Here is a 19,565-nt window from a genome sequence, read left to right as displayed (position 1 = left end):
CCAAGTGACATTGCTCTCTGATAATAGTGCCATCAACATTTGAATAAAGTTTTTCCTAGAATAATTGACTTTTAATTCTTTCTCCTTTTCCCCTTTTTGTTTTCTCTTACCTTTGAATATTGAGTTGTCCTCAATTTCACTTTTCTTATTCCTTTATTTTAAAAGAGATATCACCTATCTATGTACATCTCAATTAGTCTGTGGTCTGACTTTTTTCACTTGACCATTGACACTGTGATTGGGGATCACGGAGTGAAGGCACACAGAAAGGCAATTTCTAGTAGCTTCTCACTGTTCACTCTCAACCAAGCACTTCAGAGACCCCTCCAAAAAAAAGTGATTCCTGAGCCATGCTCAGCTCAATGAAAAGTCATATTCAGTTTGCCTTAAAGTATTTAGTCTCTGGCTCTCTAAAGCACAGAAAACCAGTCAGGGCAACCCAGTTAATAAATATGCCTGTTTGTTTATCTGTAGCTTGCTCTTCTAGCACATAGACCCTGCTTTCAATGCTTCTTTGTTCAAAGTGGAATTCCACTATAGTGGATAGTGCTGCTGCCCTTTTTAGTGCCATCATGTTTGTATCTAGAGTTTTGTTTTGTTTACCAGAGCAGTGCACTGATCTGGCTTATGGTGGTGCTGCAGTTTGAACTTGGGACCTTAGAGCCTCAAGCATGAAAGTCGTTTGCATAAACATTATGTTCTCTCCCCAGCATCCAAGTTTATACCTAAAACTGGCTCTAGATGCCCTGTACAGCTGTTCTTTAGCATTTATGTATGCAAGTGTTGTTGTGTGCCCCACGTTGGGCGCCAGATGTTGTTGTGTGCCGCGGAGAAGAGAGAGAGGAGGTCCGGAGCAAAGAGGGAACACAAATCTTTATTTGTGCTGGCACCTCAGAGTTGGGTGCTAGAGAAACAGGTTGGGCCACGTGGAGGTAGCGAAAATGGCCGTCTCATGCAGTAACCTTTCCTGCGTCTGAACACCGAAGTGGAGTGCTGGCAAGAGAGCGAGGTGCGGAAGAAGAAGGGCTTTTATAGGAGCAGCTTTCATGAGAATGGGAAGGGGGAGGAGTAACCATAGCACTCCAGGATAGGATAATAACTCTTGTGAGAATGGGAAGGGGAAGGAGTGACCAAAGCACTCCAAATATCGCGGGGAAATAGACAATGCCCTGATGGCACAACATGGCGGAACAGGCACTCCGAGAATGTCCCAACTCTCGCGGGAACTAGCAGTAGCCTGAGGGGACAACATGGCAGATGTGACTGCATCTGCACAATTTCCCAGCATGCATGCATCCATTCAGCCTGATTCTGTCATTTACTAACTGTGACTTTGGATGGGTCTCAGTGTCTTCATCTGTAATGGGGAGTTAGTGACAGTACTTAACCATAGTGTTTGTGAAATTTAAAAGTTGTCATGGAAGAGAAAGAGATAGCTCACCTAATAGAGGAGACCACTCTGCCATGCACAAGGACAGAGCGAGAGGTTTGAGCCTCTGCCCTCCATATGGAAGCACTGTGTACAAGGGGAAGCTTTGAGATTGGTGTGTGGTGTTTCTTCTCTCCCTTTCTCTCAGCCTCTATCTGGGAAAAGAGAGTCTGCTGGGAGAAGTGGAATCTCACAGGGAGCCGCAGCAGAAATGAGTTTTCATGGGCAAAATGCTTCAAATGGTTCCTAGCACTTAGTAAGAAATTGAGCTAAGATAATTATTATTTAGCCAGCATTTATTTAGTAACTAGTATATTCCAAAAATCCATAAGCAAATAAAGATGAAAAAATCACAGGTCTGCCTGCTAAGGTCTTATATAATTAAGATACAACATGATATTGCAATAAAGATATTTAGGGAGTAATTACAGAAGAAAAAATTTGAATAGTGTCTTGAATGATAACTAGGCTATTGCCAAATGAAATAGCAGCAGAGAAAATACATTCCAAGTAGAGAAACCAGTTTGTTAATAGAGTAAGAAGAAAAAATGTAGAGTCCTTGACTATTATTAGATATAATTTTAATCCCCTTTCTTCAGAAGTAGGAATATGAGGTATGTTCAGTGAACATGTTAGAAATGACAATTTTATAACTAGTTATCAAAAAATTTGTAATAAAAAATAATAGTTGTAGTAGTAAAGTGACTTACCAAAGGGTTTTAACTTAAAAATTGTATTTGGACCTAAGCAGTATTGCTTATAATTTTGTGTGTTTGCTATTGCATAATTCTTATCCTGAGATGACAATCATGTGACAGGAAAAAAAAACTGTGGTTAGAACAATTGGAAATGGATGGGCTTCCTCCTTTGAACAGAGTATTAGTGAAGTTTTCAGAATTAAATAGGTTTTACTTTGGTTTCTTCTTTTACATTGTCTTAAAATCTTATCTGCTTTTGTAGTAGCAAAGAACTTTGATTTAGAGGAGGGGTATATGATCTCAAATTAGGAAGATTCCTTTACTGGTGGAATTTTCATTTGTATGCCAAATTAAAGCTGTTTTATCTCCTATAAAACCTTTTCCTGCAGCTTTGCTTTCACTTCCTCTCCCCACCCGTTTAGTCACATACTGAAGGGTTTGGCAGCTGGCTGAGCCGTTTGGTCAGCATTTTTTAACTATCTCTGAAGGAAAGGTTGGGAATAGTGATGTGAGAATCCTTGTCACATTTTCCTTTCCTTCTTTATTTTAGTGACCCACACATTTCAATTACAAAAGCCTAATGAGAACCCTAGCTTCTGAATTTTACCTAAGTCCTAGAAATGGGCTAATGTGTAAGATGACAAGTAGGCCATAGTCCCTCCCAGAGTGTACTAAAAAGGCCATGTGTAGCAGTGAGCCTTCTAGATTCTGCCTCCCTGGCATTGTGACAGATTTTATAAGAAAGGATAATGGCCTCCGGGAGTCACAGGACTGGGGAAGGAATGTAGCAGTCCATTCCCCCCATACCCTTTTATTATTAACAGATTCTCCTTGGGTGCCTCTAGGAAATACTCTGTATGTGGTGTTTAATATACCACCTACACACTCTCCCCCTCTCCACTGACTTGGAAATTACATCCAGCTTGATGAGCTCTAGCTCTCTCTCTGCAGACCTGTTTATTTGAAGATTGAAACCCACTTTTTTTGTTGTTGTTGGATTTACTTGTTTTGTATAAAATCTGCTTTGAAACTGTCGGACTAGAAGCAAACTAATTATTGTCATTGTCTGTATAGCAGTAGAGAAAGTAAAAAACAGTAATGGGTTCTTAAAAGCTGTCACAACTTGAAGTGAAATAGGCTACTCTTGAATAGCTTCATCTATATAGCCTGAAGGGCTTTGGTCTTGAAAACTGCCAAATATGAAAGCGGATTTTAGATCATGAAATCTTGGCTAGCTTCTCAGGGCAGCTTTAGCTATTAAACTCTCCCATTGACCGTCATCTGCAGGATATGCTTTAAGATTATAAGCAATGAGAATGCAAATGTGTTTTCTTATCCAACATTCCATTTGGGCGCTACATATCAATCCTATTTTGACAAATAAACAGAAGACACTAGGGTAGAGTGCCCTATTTCCTTGCTGAAGGGCCTCAGGAGACACTTTTTTTATTTTTCTTTTCGTCAAGCATAGCATTAGTGACTGTAGCTTCTTAATTTGGGAGGTTGTCATTGCTGAGCAGGCAATGCTGCTAGTTATTGACTGCCATTGAAGTCGCTTTACAAAGACAGTAAAGCCCATGGACTGCTCTTTGGGCAGAGCTACATCTGGTACAGCCTCCCTTTTCTAAGAGCCTGTTATAAGTTAAAATACAGTTTTGACGTGTCTTTAAGAGCACATCTTTGTCTCCAAACATAATCAGTGTTGAGAAATGAAGCCGTCGTCACTGAGGCTTTGTGACTTAGACAGCAGCTCCATCTGGTGCTTATTCAAGGTGTCTGCTTGTTTCACTTCTTAGCTTCTACAGCAGTATGAATACAGATGCACTAAGAACTTGCAAAAGAATGTCCGATTTCAGGTTTCCTTTTTATTGATGGGTTTCTGTTGCACACAGCACTGACATAAGCTAATTGTGCTCCTGGTGAATCTGATTTGTATCTCCTATTGATAATGCAATAGCTGCTAATCAACTCAATAGTCATCTCTTGACAGAATTAACTTGAACTCAAAGTGGGGGATCATTTTTACTATTTATCTAGTAGTCTTGGAAAAAGGAAATACAGTGCACTGCCTACAAAAAGAAATTTTAATTCCTCTTTTATCAGCAGTGGATTTAACTTAGTTAACAAGATATTGCACCAAGATGCCTTGGACTTCTGTATTCAGTGTCACATAGTGCTTCACAGACAGGCAAGGAACGTTTTAGCTTTTAAAAAAATTTTTTTTAATATTTTGTTTTTTATTTTATTTTTGAGAGAGATGCAGAGAGAGAGAAATACCAGAGCACTGCCCAGCTCTGGCTTATGGTGGTGCAGGGGATTGAACCTGGGACTTTGGAGCCTCAGGCATGAGAGTATCTTTGCATTACCATTAGGCTATCTATCCCCGCTTTTAAAATTTTTTTATTATCTTTATTTACTGGATAGAGACAGCCAGGAATTGAGAGGGGAAGGGGTGATAGAGAGACAGAGAGACATCTGCAGTCCTGCTTCACCACTTGTGAAGCTTTCCCCTTGCAGGTGGGGACTGGGGGCTTGAACTCGGGTCCTTACACACTGTAATGTGTGCGCTTAACCAGGTGTGCCACCACCCAGCCCTTTACTTCAATTCTTAATGATTGAGAGGAACTGGTCCTATTAATAGAAGTTACTTCTAAACAATAGGATTATATTTGGTTTGTTTTCCTTATGCTTTCTTATTTTGCACAAAATAAATGAAAAATCATAAATGTATGTCATGTGTTTGTACATTTAAAAGGAAAAGCAAACCTCATAACAAAAGAAAAATAATTTTAAAACAAAACAGAGTAGATGGTGTCTATAGCCTTGAGCCTCATTTCTGGGTTTTTCTCATTCACTATGTGGTTTTTTTTTTCATTTCTTTAGTTCATAAAAGAAGAATTGGATTAGGGGCTATTCATTTTGACTTTTTTATTATTAGTGATTCAATAATGATTGACAAGATTGTGGTAGAAGAGGGGTACAGTTCCCACCATCAGAGTTCCATATCCCCTCCCCTCCATTGGAAGTTTCCCTACTCTTTATCCTATTCTTTATTTTGGTCCTCTGGGAGTATGGACCAAAGTTCTTTATGGGGTACAGAAGGTGGGAGATCTGGCTTCTTCATTTTACATTCTAAGATGTTTTATGATCTACCACTTTTCCCTGTCTTTTAAGCTTCCCCCACTCTCCTGTATCTTTTTCCAATATCACTATTAAATATGGTCTAGTTTCTATCATCTTAAAATTGGGAAATTATTTCTGAACCCTTCACACACACATGCACACACATGCCAACTCCCAGCTCTTTCTTTCTTCTACTTTCCATCCAAATCTCTCCAAAAAAAGTTATCTACAATTACTCTGTCTCTTCACTCTGTAGCTCAGTACATTCTGCTTTCCATTCCCAGAACTGTATCAAACTTGTTCACACAGAGATCACCAGTAAGCTCTTACTGCATAGGCTCGTGGGCAGAGTTAAGTCCTTATTCTTTCTCCCTTCTCAGCATCATTTAAATTATTTTCTTCTCTTACCATAATAAACTTTCTTTATCTGGTGTCTGTATAGTCACACTTCTGATCAGTATTTTTTATTTTCCTTTGGGGTTTTTCTTTTTTCTTTTTAGTGATTTAATATTAATGTACAAATTATAAGATAATGGGTATAATTCCACACTATCCTCAGTACCAGAGTGGGGTTTTCCCTTTTCTCCTTGTTTCATTTACCAAAGCCACTTTCCTAGCTCAGTCTCTAATTCTCTTTAGCTTAGATATTTCTGTGCCAGTAATTCCTAAAAGACATTAACAGCAGAATTCTCACTATATTTCAGATTCTAAATTCAACTGCTTGTCCTGTTCTGTGTAGGCTAACAAAATATTGACTTGTAATTATCTTCCCCCAAAGTTATACTTTTTGAGCATTGTCTCTCTACATCAGTGGCCCCACAAATCATTCAATATATGACCCAACCTCTCTTACTCTGCAGAATCAAGTTATTCATACATTCACCAGGTTTAGCCTTCCCTGGTAGCACTCCTAAATCAGATCCTCATCATGTCTTATTCTCCCTCACAATAGTCCTTCAGACAGTCTCCTTGCCTCCTTTTTAGTTCTCTCCAGTCCATCCTCCACATAACAATTAGAGCTGTTGTTTATTTTTCATTTCAGATATATTCAGGTTTCATTCACAAACAGTAAAAAAATAATAATAATCTTTTGTGGGGCTGGTAGACAGCATAATAGTTATGTAAAAGAGTTTCATGCCTGAAGATCTGAGGTCCTGGGTTTAATCTGTGGAACCTCTATGAGCCAGAGCTGAGCAATTCTCTGATCTCTCTGTGTGTGTTATCTTTCTCTCTGAATACCTCTTTCTCTAAAATATTAAAAATAATATTAATCTTTTGTGTGTGAGTTTTGACAAATGTATGCAGTCATATAATCACCCCTACAAAACATTAGCATTATTTCCCATCTTTGCATATAAACCTTTGTATACGTATTTTAGCATAGAACATAACTTTTCACCTGTTTTGGGTTAGACTGCTGGATTCTCTGGAAAGTTTATGTTTAAAGTTACAAAAACCTGCCATAAGCTTGGGAAGGAAATGCCCCCTTAGATTCATCTTTGACTAGTTGAGTAATTAAAATAATATCAGGCTGATTAATAAGAGAAATAGATAAATTATATTACATTTTTCCCATTTTATTCGATAGGACAGAGAGAAATTGAGAGGGGAGGTGGAGATAGAGGAGAGAGAGAAAGACACCTATAGATATACTTCACCTCTCATGAAGCATCCCTGCTTCCCTGATGCAGGCTGGGGAGGGGGCCTCGAACCCAGGTCCTTATGCAGATCCTTGCACATAGTACTATGTGCATTTAACTGGGTGTACCACCACCTGACCCCCCAGACTTCTTTAAAGAACCAGATATTAACTATTTTAGATTTGTCAGGCCAGTAGGAAAAATATAAGGTATTTGTAGTTACTTATATAACAACAGAACATATACATTTTCATTAATTTTTGGACAGAATTAAAAATATAGTAATCAAATACAATTTTTATAATATAAGAAATTATAAGAAAGTTGAAATTTTTTGGAGAAGGTTAACATTTTGCTCAAATAAGATTCAAATTAAGTGTTTCATTAAGTTTGCTTACAAAGGTATGTTTATGCATATCTGTTTTGAATTTTATGAATTTTTAAGCTTTTTAATATTTTATTAATGATTTAATAGTTATTTACAAAATTATAAGAAAATCGGGGTATAATCTTACACCACTGCCACCACCAGTATTCTGTGCCCCCATACCCTTAACCACCATAGTTCTCCCATGATCACAGATATGAGTGGAATATATATATGTGTGTGTGTATATGTATTATTTGTGAATATCTTTATATATTTGTGTTTTAACCTTTGAAAAATACCTTTTCACTGAGCCGATACATGCTTGAATTTGTAGAGTACTGGAAAGCACTCCAAAGTGACATGGGTGTCATATACTTCTCCCAGAGCTGTAGAACTCTCTACTGTAGCTTAAATACTGCACAGACAACATGTGAACAAAGGAGCCTGTGTTCCAGTAGATTTCATGGGCACAGAATTTTTTAAGTTTCCTTGGGTCTAGAATACAAACACTAACAGCAGGCTAGATTTGGCCTATGGGCTCTAATTTCCCTTATGCGTGTCAGTCCTCTGTCAATACTTCATTTCAGTATAGTAATAGCTATACTAAGTCTTGAAACCATGTAGTATGGGTATTCCAGATTTATTCTTTTTCAGTGTTGGTTTGGCTATTCTAGTCCCCTTGCCTTTCCATAGAAACTTTAGAATCAGATTGTTGAGTTCTATAAAAACTCCCACTTGGATTTTGGTTGGAAATATCTCAAAACTACAGAGCAGTTTGGGAGAAAATTGACATCTTAATATTGAAAGAACATTCCATTTGTTTGGATTGTTAATATCATTTAAGAATATTTGATTATAACATCTTTATTTTTGTATTTTCCCATATACAGATTTTAGACTTTTACATAGATTTGTTAGGTTTGTACCCAAATTTCCATGTTTGTTGATCAGAGCTGTCTTTTTATAATGTAAATTGTATCATGTTGTTTCCCGTGTTTGTAACCCTTTGGTGACTTCCTACTGCTTTTAGGATAAACTCTATAATCTTTTTTTAAGTCTGTAATCTTTAAACATCTTAAAAATGCTGCATGATCTGGCCCCTGCTCTCTTTTCCAAGCCTAATTTTATGTCATTTTTTCCCTACCTCAAAATGTTCTAGTCTCAGATTAGCAGGAAATGGCTTTATCAACTAAAGCATATAGCCTTTAGAATATCTGGAAGCATAAATAAATGTTTTCAAACAAACACTTGAAAAATATATTTTAACTTTATTGAAAAGAGCTGTTCAATGGTCTTCAGCCAAGAATGAGTTTGGCTGGGTTGTTGGACTCTCTGTGTGAAATTCTTTGATCTTTAAGTCTGTACTTCCATTGAATCAGAGTGCTTTATGGATATTGTTTATAATGGGCTCAGATTTGTATACATTAGCTAAAGAAAATATTCTTTTCTTGCTTACAAATATGCTGAAAATTGGAGAGCCCAGGTTTCTGGCCAAACCCAGGGTCCTGTCACTGCAAATAAATGAAGTTTAACTTTCCAGCTATTAAGATAGTTCCTATATGTACATATCTACCGCCAACTTTTTATAATATAGAGTGGGTAGGTCTGCAACTGTGTGCCTAAAATGAGAGGAAAAAAAAACACAAGACTCAGTTTTTTAATTAACACTAAGCCTGTGCATTTAACCAAACAGCTTGTTATACTGGACTTATAGAGAGGACTAAGATATACCCCTGGCCTTAAAGATACTCTTGATGTAGAGGATACAGGTCATTGCCAGAGGGAGCAAGCCCAAAGGTTGGGAGGAATGTGTAGCTTTAACTGGATAGTGGTGTATGGAAACTAGACCTTTGGAGGTGAGTGTAGTATGACATATACATTTATCAGGGTGTAAAACTATAGTCCTGAAACTTACATAGTTTTGTAAACCATAGATAAACATACCTTTGTAATCAAATTTAATGAAACACTCACTTTGAATCTTATTTAAACAAAATGTGAACCTTGTCCAGAAAAAATTCCAACTTTCTTACTAACACAGCTATATTATAAAAATTGTATTTGATTGTTACAGTTTTAATTCTGTCCAAAAATTAATGAAAATGTATATGTTCTCTTGTTATATAAGTACTTTTTCCTCAGAGATTGAGTAGGTGGGGCTAAGCTGGTTAGCCAGATAATTCTTTATCTAGTAACCCTTAGTCTGCACAGCGGCATCTGGCAACTAATGCATTAGCTAAGATTGGATCACTGAATAGTTAAGTCAGGTAATAATAATATGATCATATGAGCATTTTAGAAGGTTTAATATGATGGTAGCATGGAACAGTGTAAAAACCTGGTAATCTTAGTAAAATAAAATACTGATCTGGTCAATACCTAAAATACTGCATATCTAATGAGCCTCCCTATGATACTGATAATGTTTGTATAAGGATCACACTTTGACAAATAAGGCTATGTAAAGAGATTGAATTGTAGAGAGGTACAGGTGTGAAATCAGCTAACAGACTATTGTAGGAATCCATACAATGGAGAGTTCTTGAACTTCTAATGTCTGGTAAGGGTAAGAATGAGTTCCAATACAATGTAGTAAGTGAAATTGGTAAGACTAATTTGGGCAGCTAGTGAAATCTGAACTTAGATATGAAGAGAAAGGTATAAAGAATGGTGTGAAAGTTGATTTAGCTCCCTAGGAAAATTATAGTGATGTTAACTGAAATAAGATGAAGACAGAGGAGAGTGACCTAGGAGACAGAGGAAGACTGGCTAGAGTAGAAAGCTTCTTAAAGTTGAAAAAAAAGTATAGCTGACTTTGAATGCATTGAGTTTGTAGAGTCTAGAAGATACACAAAATGTAAAGTGTTTGGGAGTCGGGCTGTACTGCAGCGAGTTAAGCGCAGGTGGCGCAAAGCACAAGGACCGGCATAAGGATCGCGGTTCGAACCCCGGCTCCCCACCTGCAGGGGAGTCGCTTCACAGGTGGTGAAGCAGGTCTGCAGGTGTCTATCTTTCTCTCTTCCTCTCTGTCTTCCCCTCCTCTCTCCATTTCTCTCTGTCCTATCCAACAACGACAACAACAATAATAACTACAACAATAAAACAACAAGGGCAGCAAAAGGGAATAAATAAATAAAATAAATATTTAAAAAATAAAAAATAAAAAAATGTAAAGTGTAGATAGAAAAACACACAACAAAATATTAAATGTCAGACAGATTAGTGGATAATAGAAAGAACAATTTCTCCTTATCCTCTTCACCTGTTCTTTCTCCTCTTCCCCTCCTCTTCTTTCTTATCTCCTTATCAGTCATCTCTGAATCTTCACCACTCTAAACCAGTTTTCTCAGGTAGATTAAGAGACAACCAGAACAATAAACCACAACAATAAAAAGTCCTGAGACTATACTTTCAGGAACCATTTGTATAGTTGGTTGAGAAAAGTCCTCCGGTGCAGTGGGGACTAGCCTCAAATGCGGGTCATATGCATAAGAAAATAGGTACACCGACTGGGTGAATTATCTGGCCAGCCCTAGAAAGAACAGTTTTAAATACATTTAAATACATTTCCAGGAGGGCTGGACAGTGGTGCACCAGGTTGAGCACACAGGTTACCATGTGCAAGGATTAGAGTTTGAGCCCCCATCCCCTTACCTATAGAGGACATGCTTCATTGGTGGTAAAGCAGGTCTATAGGTGTCTCTTTCTCTTTCCTTCTTTATCTCCTCTTCCCCTCTCAATTTCTCTCTGTCCTATCACATAAAATGGAGAAAGAAAGAAAGAAAGAAAGAAAGAAAGAAAGAAAGGGAGGGAGGGAGAAAAGTGGGCACTCGGAGCAGTAGATTTGTAGTGCTGGCATCAAATTCCAGCAATTACCTTGGTGGCAATATAAATAAATAAATATATATATATGTTTTCCAGAACATACTAGTTATGCAAAGACTTTCATGCCTGGTGGGGTAGATAGTATAATGGTTATGCAAAGAAACTCTCATGCCTGAGGCTCCAAAGTCCCAGGTTCAGTTCCCCATACCACCATAAGCCAGAGCTGAGCAGTGCTCTGGGGGAAAAAAAAAATGTTTTCATATCTAGGGCTCTTAGTTCCCATATTCAGTCCCTAGAACCACCATAATCCAGAGCTGAACACTACTCTAGTCTCACTTTCTGTATCTTTCCTTCTATATATCTCTTTCATAAAATAAAATATTTTAAAAAATTCCCAAGAGAGTAAAACCATAGTATCATTGCCACAGAGACTTTAAGTAAAATATTATATGTGGTACATATGAGAGTGCATAAAATTATGTTCAAAAAAAGAAACCGATTTAGTGGGTGCCAGAGATATCACACCCCTTAGAGCCTCGCACCACATTAAAACAAAAACAAAAAAGATCCCAACTTTTCAAAATACTGCTAGGAAGTTCATAAAGTATCCAAATTAGTTTTTTTCTTAGACTTTTAATATAAGGAAATACATTCTTTACATTAGAAATAAAGCCAAGCTTTTTCCCAAATCATTTATCATGATAAGCCTCACAGTGCCTATTTCAATCAGATTTTATCTTTCTTCTTTCCCACACAGATTGATCAAACTTACCAGAGCTGCTATGTATGATACAGAAGGAAGGTGAAAACTAATGGATGAGATTTTCGCCATGCACTGAAAGGAAAGCATTGCCTGTGAAGTTCTATTTTTAAAAATGTCTGCTTGTAACACCTTTACTGAACACGTTTGGAAACCTGGTGAATGCAAAAACTGCTTTAAGCCTAAAAGCTTGCACCAGCTCCCCCCAGACACTGAGAAGTCACCTGTCACCCAGGGCAATGTGAAAACTAATGCCAATCATAGTAACAACCACCGCATCAGGAACACGGGAAATTTCCGGCCTCCTGTGGCTAAAAAACCCACCATAGCTGTGAAGCCCACTATGATGGTAGCGGATGGGCAAAGTGTATGTGGTGAGCTTAGTATCCAAGAACACTGTGAGAACAAACCCATCATCATTGGGTGGAACCGAAATAGGACAGCCTTGAGTCAGAAACCACTTAATAATAATAATGAGGATGATATTGAAGGGTTTAACCCTGTTCCTAAGCCATATGGCAATAATGATAGTGCAAAGAAGATAACGAATAACAATAATGGACTAACTGAAGTGTTAAAGGAAATAGCAGGCTTGGATACCACCCCACAAATAACAGGAAATGAAACAAACTCCAGAGAAACATTCTTAGGAAGAATAAATGATTGCTATAAAAAATCACTGGAAAGAAAGCTCCCACCAAGTTGCATGATAGGTGGGATAAAGGACCCCCAGGACAAGCACGTTATTCTGAGTGGGAGCACAGAGGTGATCAGTAATGAAGGGGGCCGGTTCTGTTATCCTGAGTTTTCTAGTGGTGAAGAGAGTGAGGAAGATGTGCTTTTCAGTAACATGGAAGAGGAACACGAGAGCTGGGATGAGAGTGATGAAGAGCTGCTGGCCATGGAGATTCGCATGAGAGGGCAGCCTCGCTTTGCTAACTTTAGGGCAAACACTTTGTCTCCTGTTCGATTCTTTGTGGGCAAAAAATGGAATACAGTTCCCCTCCGGAACAAATCTCTACAGAGAATCTGTGCTGTAGATTATGATGACAGTTATGACGAAATCTTGAATGGTTATGAAGAGAATTCTGTGGTCCCCTATGCACCAGGAAGCATTCAGAGCATGGTGTCATCTGACTCCACATCTCCAGAATCTTCTTTAACAGAAGAGTCCCGCTCTGAAACAGCCAGTAGTTTATCCCAAAAGATCGATAATGGAGGGAAATCTCCTGGGAACCCAGGAGATCCCAAGGACATGAAGGGAAGTGAGACCAGTAATGAAAGTCCCTCTGGTAATAGTCAGGAGGACCCATCACAAACATCCAAAAGCTCAGCGAAAGTTCCAGAGACACACAAAGCTGTCCTTGCCCTCCGATTAGAAGAGAAGGGTGGCAAAATTGCTGTACAGACGGAGAAGCAAGAAAGTAAAGTCTCTACAGATATTTCTGGTCAGGCAGTAACAATAAGCCTAGTTCCTGTAGAAGAACAAGCAAAGCCCTATCGTGTTGTGAACCTGGAGCAACCACTGTGCAAGCCGTATACTATTGTGGATGTATCAGCTGCCATGGCCAGTGAGAACCTTAAGGGTTCAGTTAATACCCCAAAGACAAAAAGCTCATCTTCTACTCCCAATTCTCCAGTGACATCACCTACACTGGCATCAGGACAAATGAGTGCCCATTTCCAAAAATCTAGTGCAATCCGCTACCAGGAGGTCTGGACTTCCAGTACGAGTCCACGACAAAAGATACCAAAAGTGGAATTAATTAGTGGCGGAACTGGACCAAATGTCCCTCTAAGGAAAAACTGTCACAAATCAGCACCTACTTCACCCACAGCTACAAACATTTCCTCCAAAACCATCCCTGTTAAGTCACCTAATTTGTCTGAAATAAAATTTAACAGTTATAACAATGCTGGTATGCCACCCTTTCCAATTATCATTCATGATGAGCCAACATATGCTCGAAGTTCCAAAAATGCTATCAAGGTTCCCATTGTAATCAATCCAAACGCATATGATAATCTAGCCATTTACAAAAGTTTTCTCGGAACAAGTGGGGAACTCTCAGTGAAGGAAAAAACCACAAGTATAATAAGCCATACTTATGAAGAAATAGAAACTGAAAGCAAAGTGTCTGATAACACCACTAACAAACCCTCTGAATGTCCCCAATCTAAGGCGTTTTCAAGTAGCACGGAGCGTAAAAGGGGATCAGTGGCTCAGAAGGTTCAGGAGTTTAACAGCTGTCTTAACAGAAGTCAGTCATCACCACAGAGAAACTATAGTTCCAGCCACAGCTCCCCATCAAAGGCCCCAAGAACCACTCAAGAAGCTGTGGCCAAAATTGAAGGCACTCAGGAGAGTCAAATGGCAGGTAGCAGCACCAGAGAAAAAGCAAGTACAGTGCTTTCTCAGATTGTGGCTTCTATCCAACCCCCACAATCTCCCCCAGAAATGGCTCAGTCTGGCCCTAAAGCTTGCAGTGTGGAAGAGCTTTATGCAGTTCCTCCAGATGCCGAGGCTGCTAAGAGTACACCTAAGAGTACACTAGTCCGGCCCAAATCTCTCTTTATAGCTCAGGCCAGTGGTGAGGCCGAAGCCCCTCAGACTACAGAAAGCCCTACCACCAAAGCACAGAAAGATCCACTCACTAAGCCAACCGCCATGCTTGCCTCCAAACTAGCCACTGACTCCCCAAATGAGCCACCACCTCCCTTCCCCCCACCACGTTCTACTTCCTCCCCCTACCACGCAAGTAATCTTTTGCAGAGGCATTTCACTAACTGGACCAAGCCAACCAGCCCTACAAGGTCAACAGAGGCAGAATCAGTTTTGCACTCTGAAGGTAGCAGGCGGGCAGCCGATGCAAAACCTAAGCGCTGGATATCATTTAAAAGTTTCTTCCGCCGTCGGAAGGCAGATGAGGAGGATGACAAAGAGAAAGAGCGAGAAAAGGGGAAGCTGGTGGGCCTGGATGGGACGGTCATCCACATGCTGCCTCCTCCTCCAGTTCAGCGCCACCACTGGTTCACAGAGGCAAAAGGAGGGGCGAGTGAGAAGCCAGCCATCGTCTTCATGTACAGGTGTGAACCTGCCCAAGGCCAGCTCAGCATGGACCAGAGCAAAGCCAGAGCAGAACAGTCAGCAGCCCTGGAGAAGGCTGGAGCAGAGGATGGGTTACCACAGGACTCAGAGAAGAAGAAAAGGAGTCACCCTTCACAGATCTCTAAAAAAACTCTCAGGTACGTAATGTGAACCGGTTGTTATATGAAATTTCTTTTTAAACACGTTTTTCTGGTGCTAAGTATTTTATGTCTTAAGAAGACATTACAGAAGAGCCATTTTTGTTTGTTTGTAAGCAGCCTTTGATGGTGGCCATCATCTATTTTCATAACTGCATTCTAAGATTAGAATATTATTAAAGTGAGCTCATTGCTCTGGACAAGGTTTATGGCCCAGGATCTTTAGTTGTTAGTCTGTTGCATTCTTGTGAATGTAGAGGTACTTTGGTATAGAAAAGCAAACCCCTAACACCCAACGGTAATAAATAAGAGCATTGCTTTGAACTGCCATGATAATATGAGGAGGAGGAAGAATCAAATGAAACACTGGTGGCATTATTCTCCCCCTCGCTGTGGATGAAATAAAACTAAGCCATTCTTTTTCTATTTCACAAAAAAGTTTTTAATATATAATTAAGTATATAATGTATATTATTTTTTTTAATATTTATTTCCTTTTTGTTGACCTTGTTTTTTTATTGTTGTTGTAGTTATTGTTGTTGATGTCGTCGTTGTTGGATAGGACAGAAAGAAATGGAGAGAGGAGGGGGAGACTGAGAAGGGGAGAGAAAGACAGACACCTGCAGACCTGCTTCACCGCCTGTGAAGCGACTCCCCTGCAGGTGGGGAGCCGGGGGCTCGAACCAGGATCCTTGCGCTTTGCACCACATGCACTCAGCCCACTGTTGCTACCGCCCGACTCCCATAATGTATATTATTTTAAGAGAATATTCTATCAGTCCTCCTTCCAGGGGCTATGAAAAAGATCTGGTTATAGTTATTTTTTTCTATGTCTCCAACAATTTTTATGCAGATAACAGTAGGTTGAATTTTGGAGGTCTACTGATAGAAGTCTATAAAAGGAATAATAGGTAAAATGGATTAGATGAATGGCACCTTGTTACAAATGAAGAATAGTTTAATTGTATTGTTTTCAGTTTATGAAATCTCTGATCCCCATCCTGTCCATCTACACATACACAATTTAGACAGATAATGTATATACAGTTTATAAAATATTTAAATGCCCTGCTTGTAAGGTTTTCTTCTGTGTCCTGTGTGGCTATAGTTATTAAGCATGTGAGTGAAATAGGGGGAATTGATCATTAAGACTGAGGCCCAATTTAGCAAGGCAGGATATATACCCATATCAGTCCTCAAGGCCTTGGTTAAAGTAACACTTCAATATTTTGTTTACTAATCACCTCCTCTGTGTTTAACACTTCCCAAAGATCAGAAGTCTTTATTAACAGACCTGCAAATTTATTATATTCTTCAAATTGGGCAACTGAAACAGTGAAGTTGAGAAATGGCCAGGGCTAGGGCACATGCCTTAAATGCATGAGGACCTGCCTGAGTTCAGTTGCCAGTATCACATAAAATGATGGTATATGCTCTACTTTCTTCCTCTCTTTCATTAAAAAAAAAACAAAACAGCCAGCAGCCCAGGAAATGACACAGTGTCATTTATACACATGAGGTCCAAGGTTTGGTGCCTGAAATCATGTATGCCAGAGTGATACTCTCGTATGTTCTCTCGTTTATTTTATCCTCTTTCTTTCTCTCTCTCTCTCTTACTCTTTCCCACCCTCCTTTCCTCCTTTTTCTCCATCATTAGCAAATAAATTAAAGCTTTTGAAAATTTTAATAAGAGGAGGGGGATGGGAGATGGGACACCTGGCTAAACACACATAATAGTAAGCATGAGGGCCCACACAAGCCCCAGCCCCCACCTACAGGAGGAATGCTTCACAAATGGTGAAGCAGGTCTGCAGATGTCTGTCTTTCTCTCTCCTCTCCATCTCCCCTCCCTTCTCAATTTCTCTCTGTCCTATCCAATAAAATGGAAAAAAAAAAAAAAAAGGCCTCTAGGAACAGTGGATTTATAGTGCCAGCACCGAGCCTCAGCAATAACTCTGGAGGCAAAAAAAAAAAAAATTTATAGGAGAATTTGCTAGATTCATAGTGTTAGTACTTGTTAGAATTGAAGCCCTGGTCTGCTATATTCTAATTATAAATGCTACATTGAAATGAATGTAAGAGCTATTAAAAAGTTTTATACCTCTGTCTTCACTTATCACTCATATAAGCATCTATATTCAGAAAGCTTAAATTCTTTCTCCTTTATATTGTAAGCAACATCAATGATCTGTCAGTAGAAACAAGGACCCATTATCACAAGTTTGTAACAAAATGAGATGGTTTCTTTGTATCACCTGTTCTTTCATAGATATACCCTAAGTATTCCACTAATCTGATTCTTAGGCCCATACTTCTTGACTCAGAAGTCTTCTTTTATTTATTTATTTATTTTCCCTTTTGTTACCCTTTTTTTTGTTGTTGTTATTGTAGTTGTAGTTATTGTTGTCATCACTGATGTTGTCATTGTTAAATAGGACAGAGGGGGAGAGAAAGATAGACACCTGCAGACCTGCTTCACCGCCTGTGAAGGGATTCCCCTGCAGGTGGGGAGCAGGGGGCTCGAACCGGGATCCTGACGCCGGTCCTTGTGCTTCGTGCCACCTGCTACTGCCTGACTCCCCAACTCAGAAGTCTTCTTTTCATTCCGAGTCTTCTTTCCAACAGAAACAGCAAACTGATGTCAGGCAGATTGTCTCACAAGATTTTCTTTAGGAAACTGTTAGTACAAAAACTTAATACCTTCACTTTTCCCAGCAAATTCTAGAAACAGAAACACGCACACTTACTAAAATAAGATTTTTAAGGCTATTTAACAAGTATCTGCATTATGAAATAGCAAAGCTGCTAGTTTATTGTCATTGACAGTTAGAAGTGGATAGTAGAATGTTGTGCTCCATTAGTAATAAGCATATGCATTTCAGGTCACTGTTTTATTCAGAAAGATGTTAACAGAAAAGGCACATGTTTGGAGTTATGAAGGAATGGCAGATAGTTCTTACAGATCAATACATAGTTTCATTCCTCATTAAGTATGACTGTGGTGTATTTGTCTTCATTCTGGAAGGCAGACAGAGCCAAGCCATTATTTGACCTTTCTTCTGAATAAGACTGTATCTTGGCTGCATGCCACAGTGTGTGGGCTAAAAGGGCAGCCCAGACCCTTTGTGTAGCATACCCATTACTATACAGATTACTTAAATTTTCACAGGTTTTGTTGCAAATGGATCATTCATGTCTTTCAAAATATGTAGATAACTTCCATGAATCCAAATGAAGCAATTTATTTGTCCCATTGGTTCTCAAACTTAGCTGTGCTGCTAAAACACAGATTTCTGGGCCCTACCTTTTAAGTCTCTGATTCAGTAAGTACAAGATGGGTCCTGACTTCTAACAAATTCCAAGTGACATAATAGTGTTGGTTCACACTTTGAGAACCACTGAGCTCACCAGTAGTTTTTCTTTTTTATTTTATTTTTTAGTGATTTAATAATGATAAGATTAGGGGATAAGAAGAGCACAATTCCATTAAGTTCCCACCACCAGAGTTCCATATCCCCTCCCCTCCATTGGAAGCTTCCCTTGTCCTTATCCCTCTGGGAGTATGGACCAAAGATCATTATGGAGTGCAGAAGATGGACGGTCTGGCTTCTGTAATTGCTTCTCTGCTGGGCATGGGCATTAACAGGTTGATCCATAACCCCAGCCTGTTTTTATCTTTCCCTAGTGGGGTAGGGGTCTGGGTAGGTGGGTTTCCAGGATGCATTGCTGAGGTATTCTGCCCAGGGAAGTCAGGTTGGCATCATGGTAACATCTGCAACTTGGTGGCTGAAAAGCACTAAGATATAAAGCAGAACAAAGTGTTTAATAATCAGGAACCTAGAGGTAAGAGTATAGCAGATGAGATTTGGGGGTCTTCATGTTAGCAGAAACTAAGAGGGAATCCGGCAGTAGCACAGCAGGTTAAGTGTACATGGTCCAAAGCACAAGGACCGGCCTAAGGATCCTGGTTCAAGCTCCCAGCTGCCCACCTACACGGGAGTCATATCACAGGTGGTGAAGCAGGTCTGCAGGTGTCTGCAGGTCTCTCCTTCCCTCTGTCTTCTCCTCTCTCCATTTCTCTCTGTCCTATCCAACGACGACAACAACAGTAAAAAAAAACAACAAGGGTAACAAAAGGGAAAATAAATAAATATATTAAAAAAGAAGAAGAAACTAGGAAGTCTACTTTAGGTAATTCCGAGGGGTTCGTGACTTTACTAATTTTTACATGAGCCTGACAGCTAACATGCAGGTGGGCTAAAAGTATTATCTAGGAAGATGGTGTAAGAGCTGGGAAATAGGACCAGAAAACTGGATAAGGGCAGAGAGTAGCTTCCAAATATGAGAAATGTATGTAAATATCATTAACTGTAAACTCCACCGATCTGATCTAGGGCCCATTTACTATAGTCTAAGTGAAGTGATTTTGAAGTGTTAAGCTTTTCTTAGAGACATGCTGGAATTTCCACTTTTA

At 39.2% G+C, this 19,565-nt stretch overlaps 1 protein-coding gene across 9 annotated transcripts in view; it reads left to right on the top strand.

Annotated features, from left to right (window-relative positions):
• The window catches only part of PEAK1 (pseudopodium enriched atypical kinase 1), a 303,174-nt gene that overhangs the window by 200,505 nt on the left and 83,104 nt on the right, over positions 1–19,565 (top strand). For 8 of the 9 annotated variants that reach the window (XM_060174717.1, XM_007525762.3, XM_060174716.1 and 5 more), the window contains one exon: positions 11,843–15,091. In XM_060174717.1, coding sequence (XP_060030700.1) covers positions 11,961–15,091 — 3,131 coding nt within the window. In that variant the 5' untranslated portion in view covers positions 11,843–11,960. The remainder of the gene's footprint in view (positions 1–11,842; positions 15,092–19,565) is intronic. The other variant, XM_060174715.1, reaches the window with a different exon arrangement.

This window comes from Erinaceus europaeus, chromosome 16 (genome assembly GCF_950295315.1).
Source record: "Erinaceus europaeus chromosome 16, mEriEur2.1, whole genome shotgun sequence".
Classification (NCBI taxonomy): domain Eukaryota; kingdom Metazoa; phylum Chordata; class Mammalia; order Eulipotyphla; family Erinaceidae; genus Erinaceus; species Erinaceus europaeus.
This window is presented reverse-complemented; position numbering and strand designations above follow the sequence as displayed.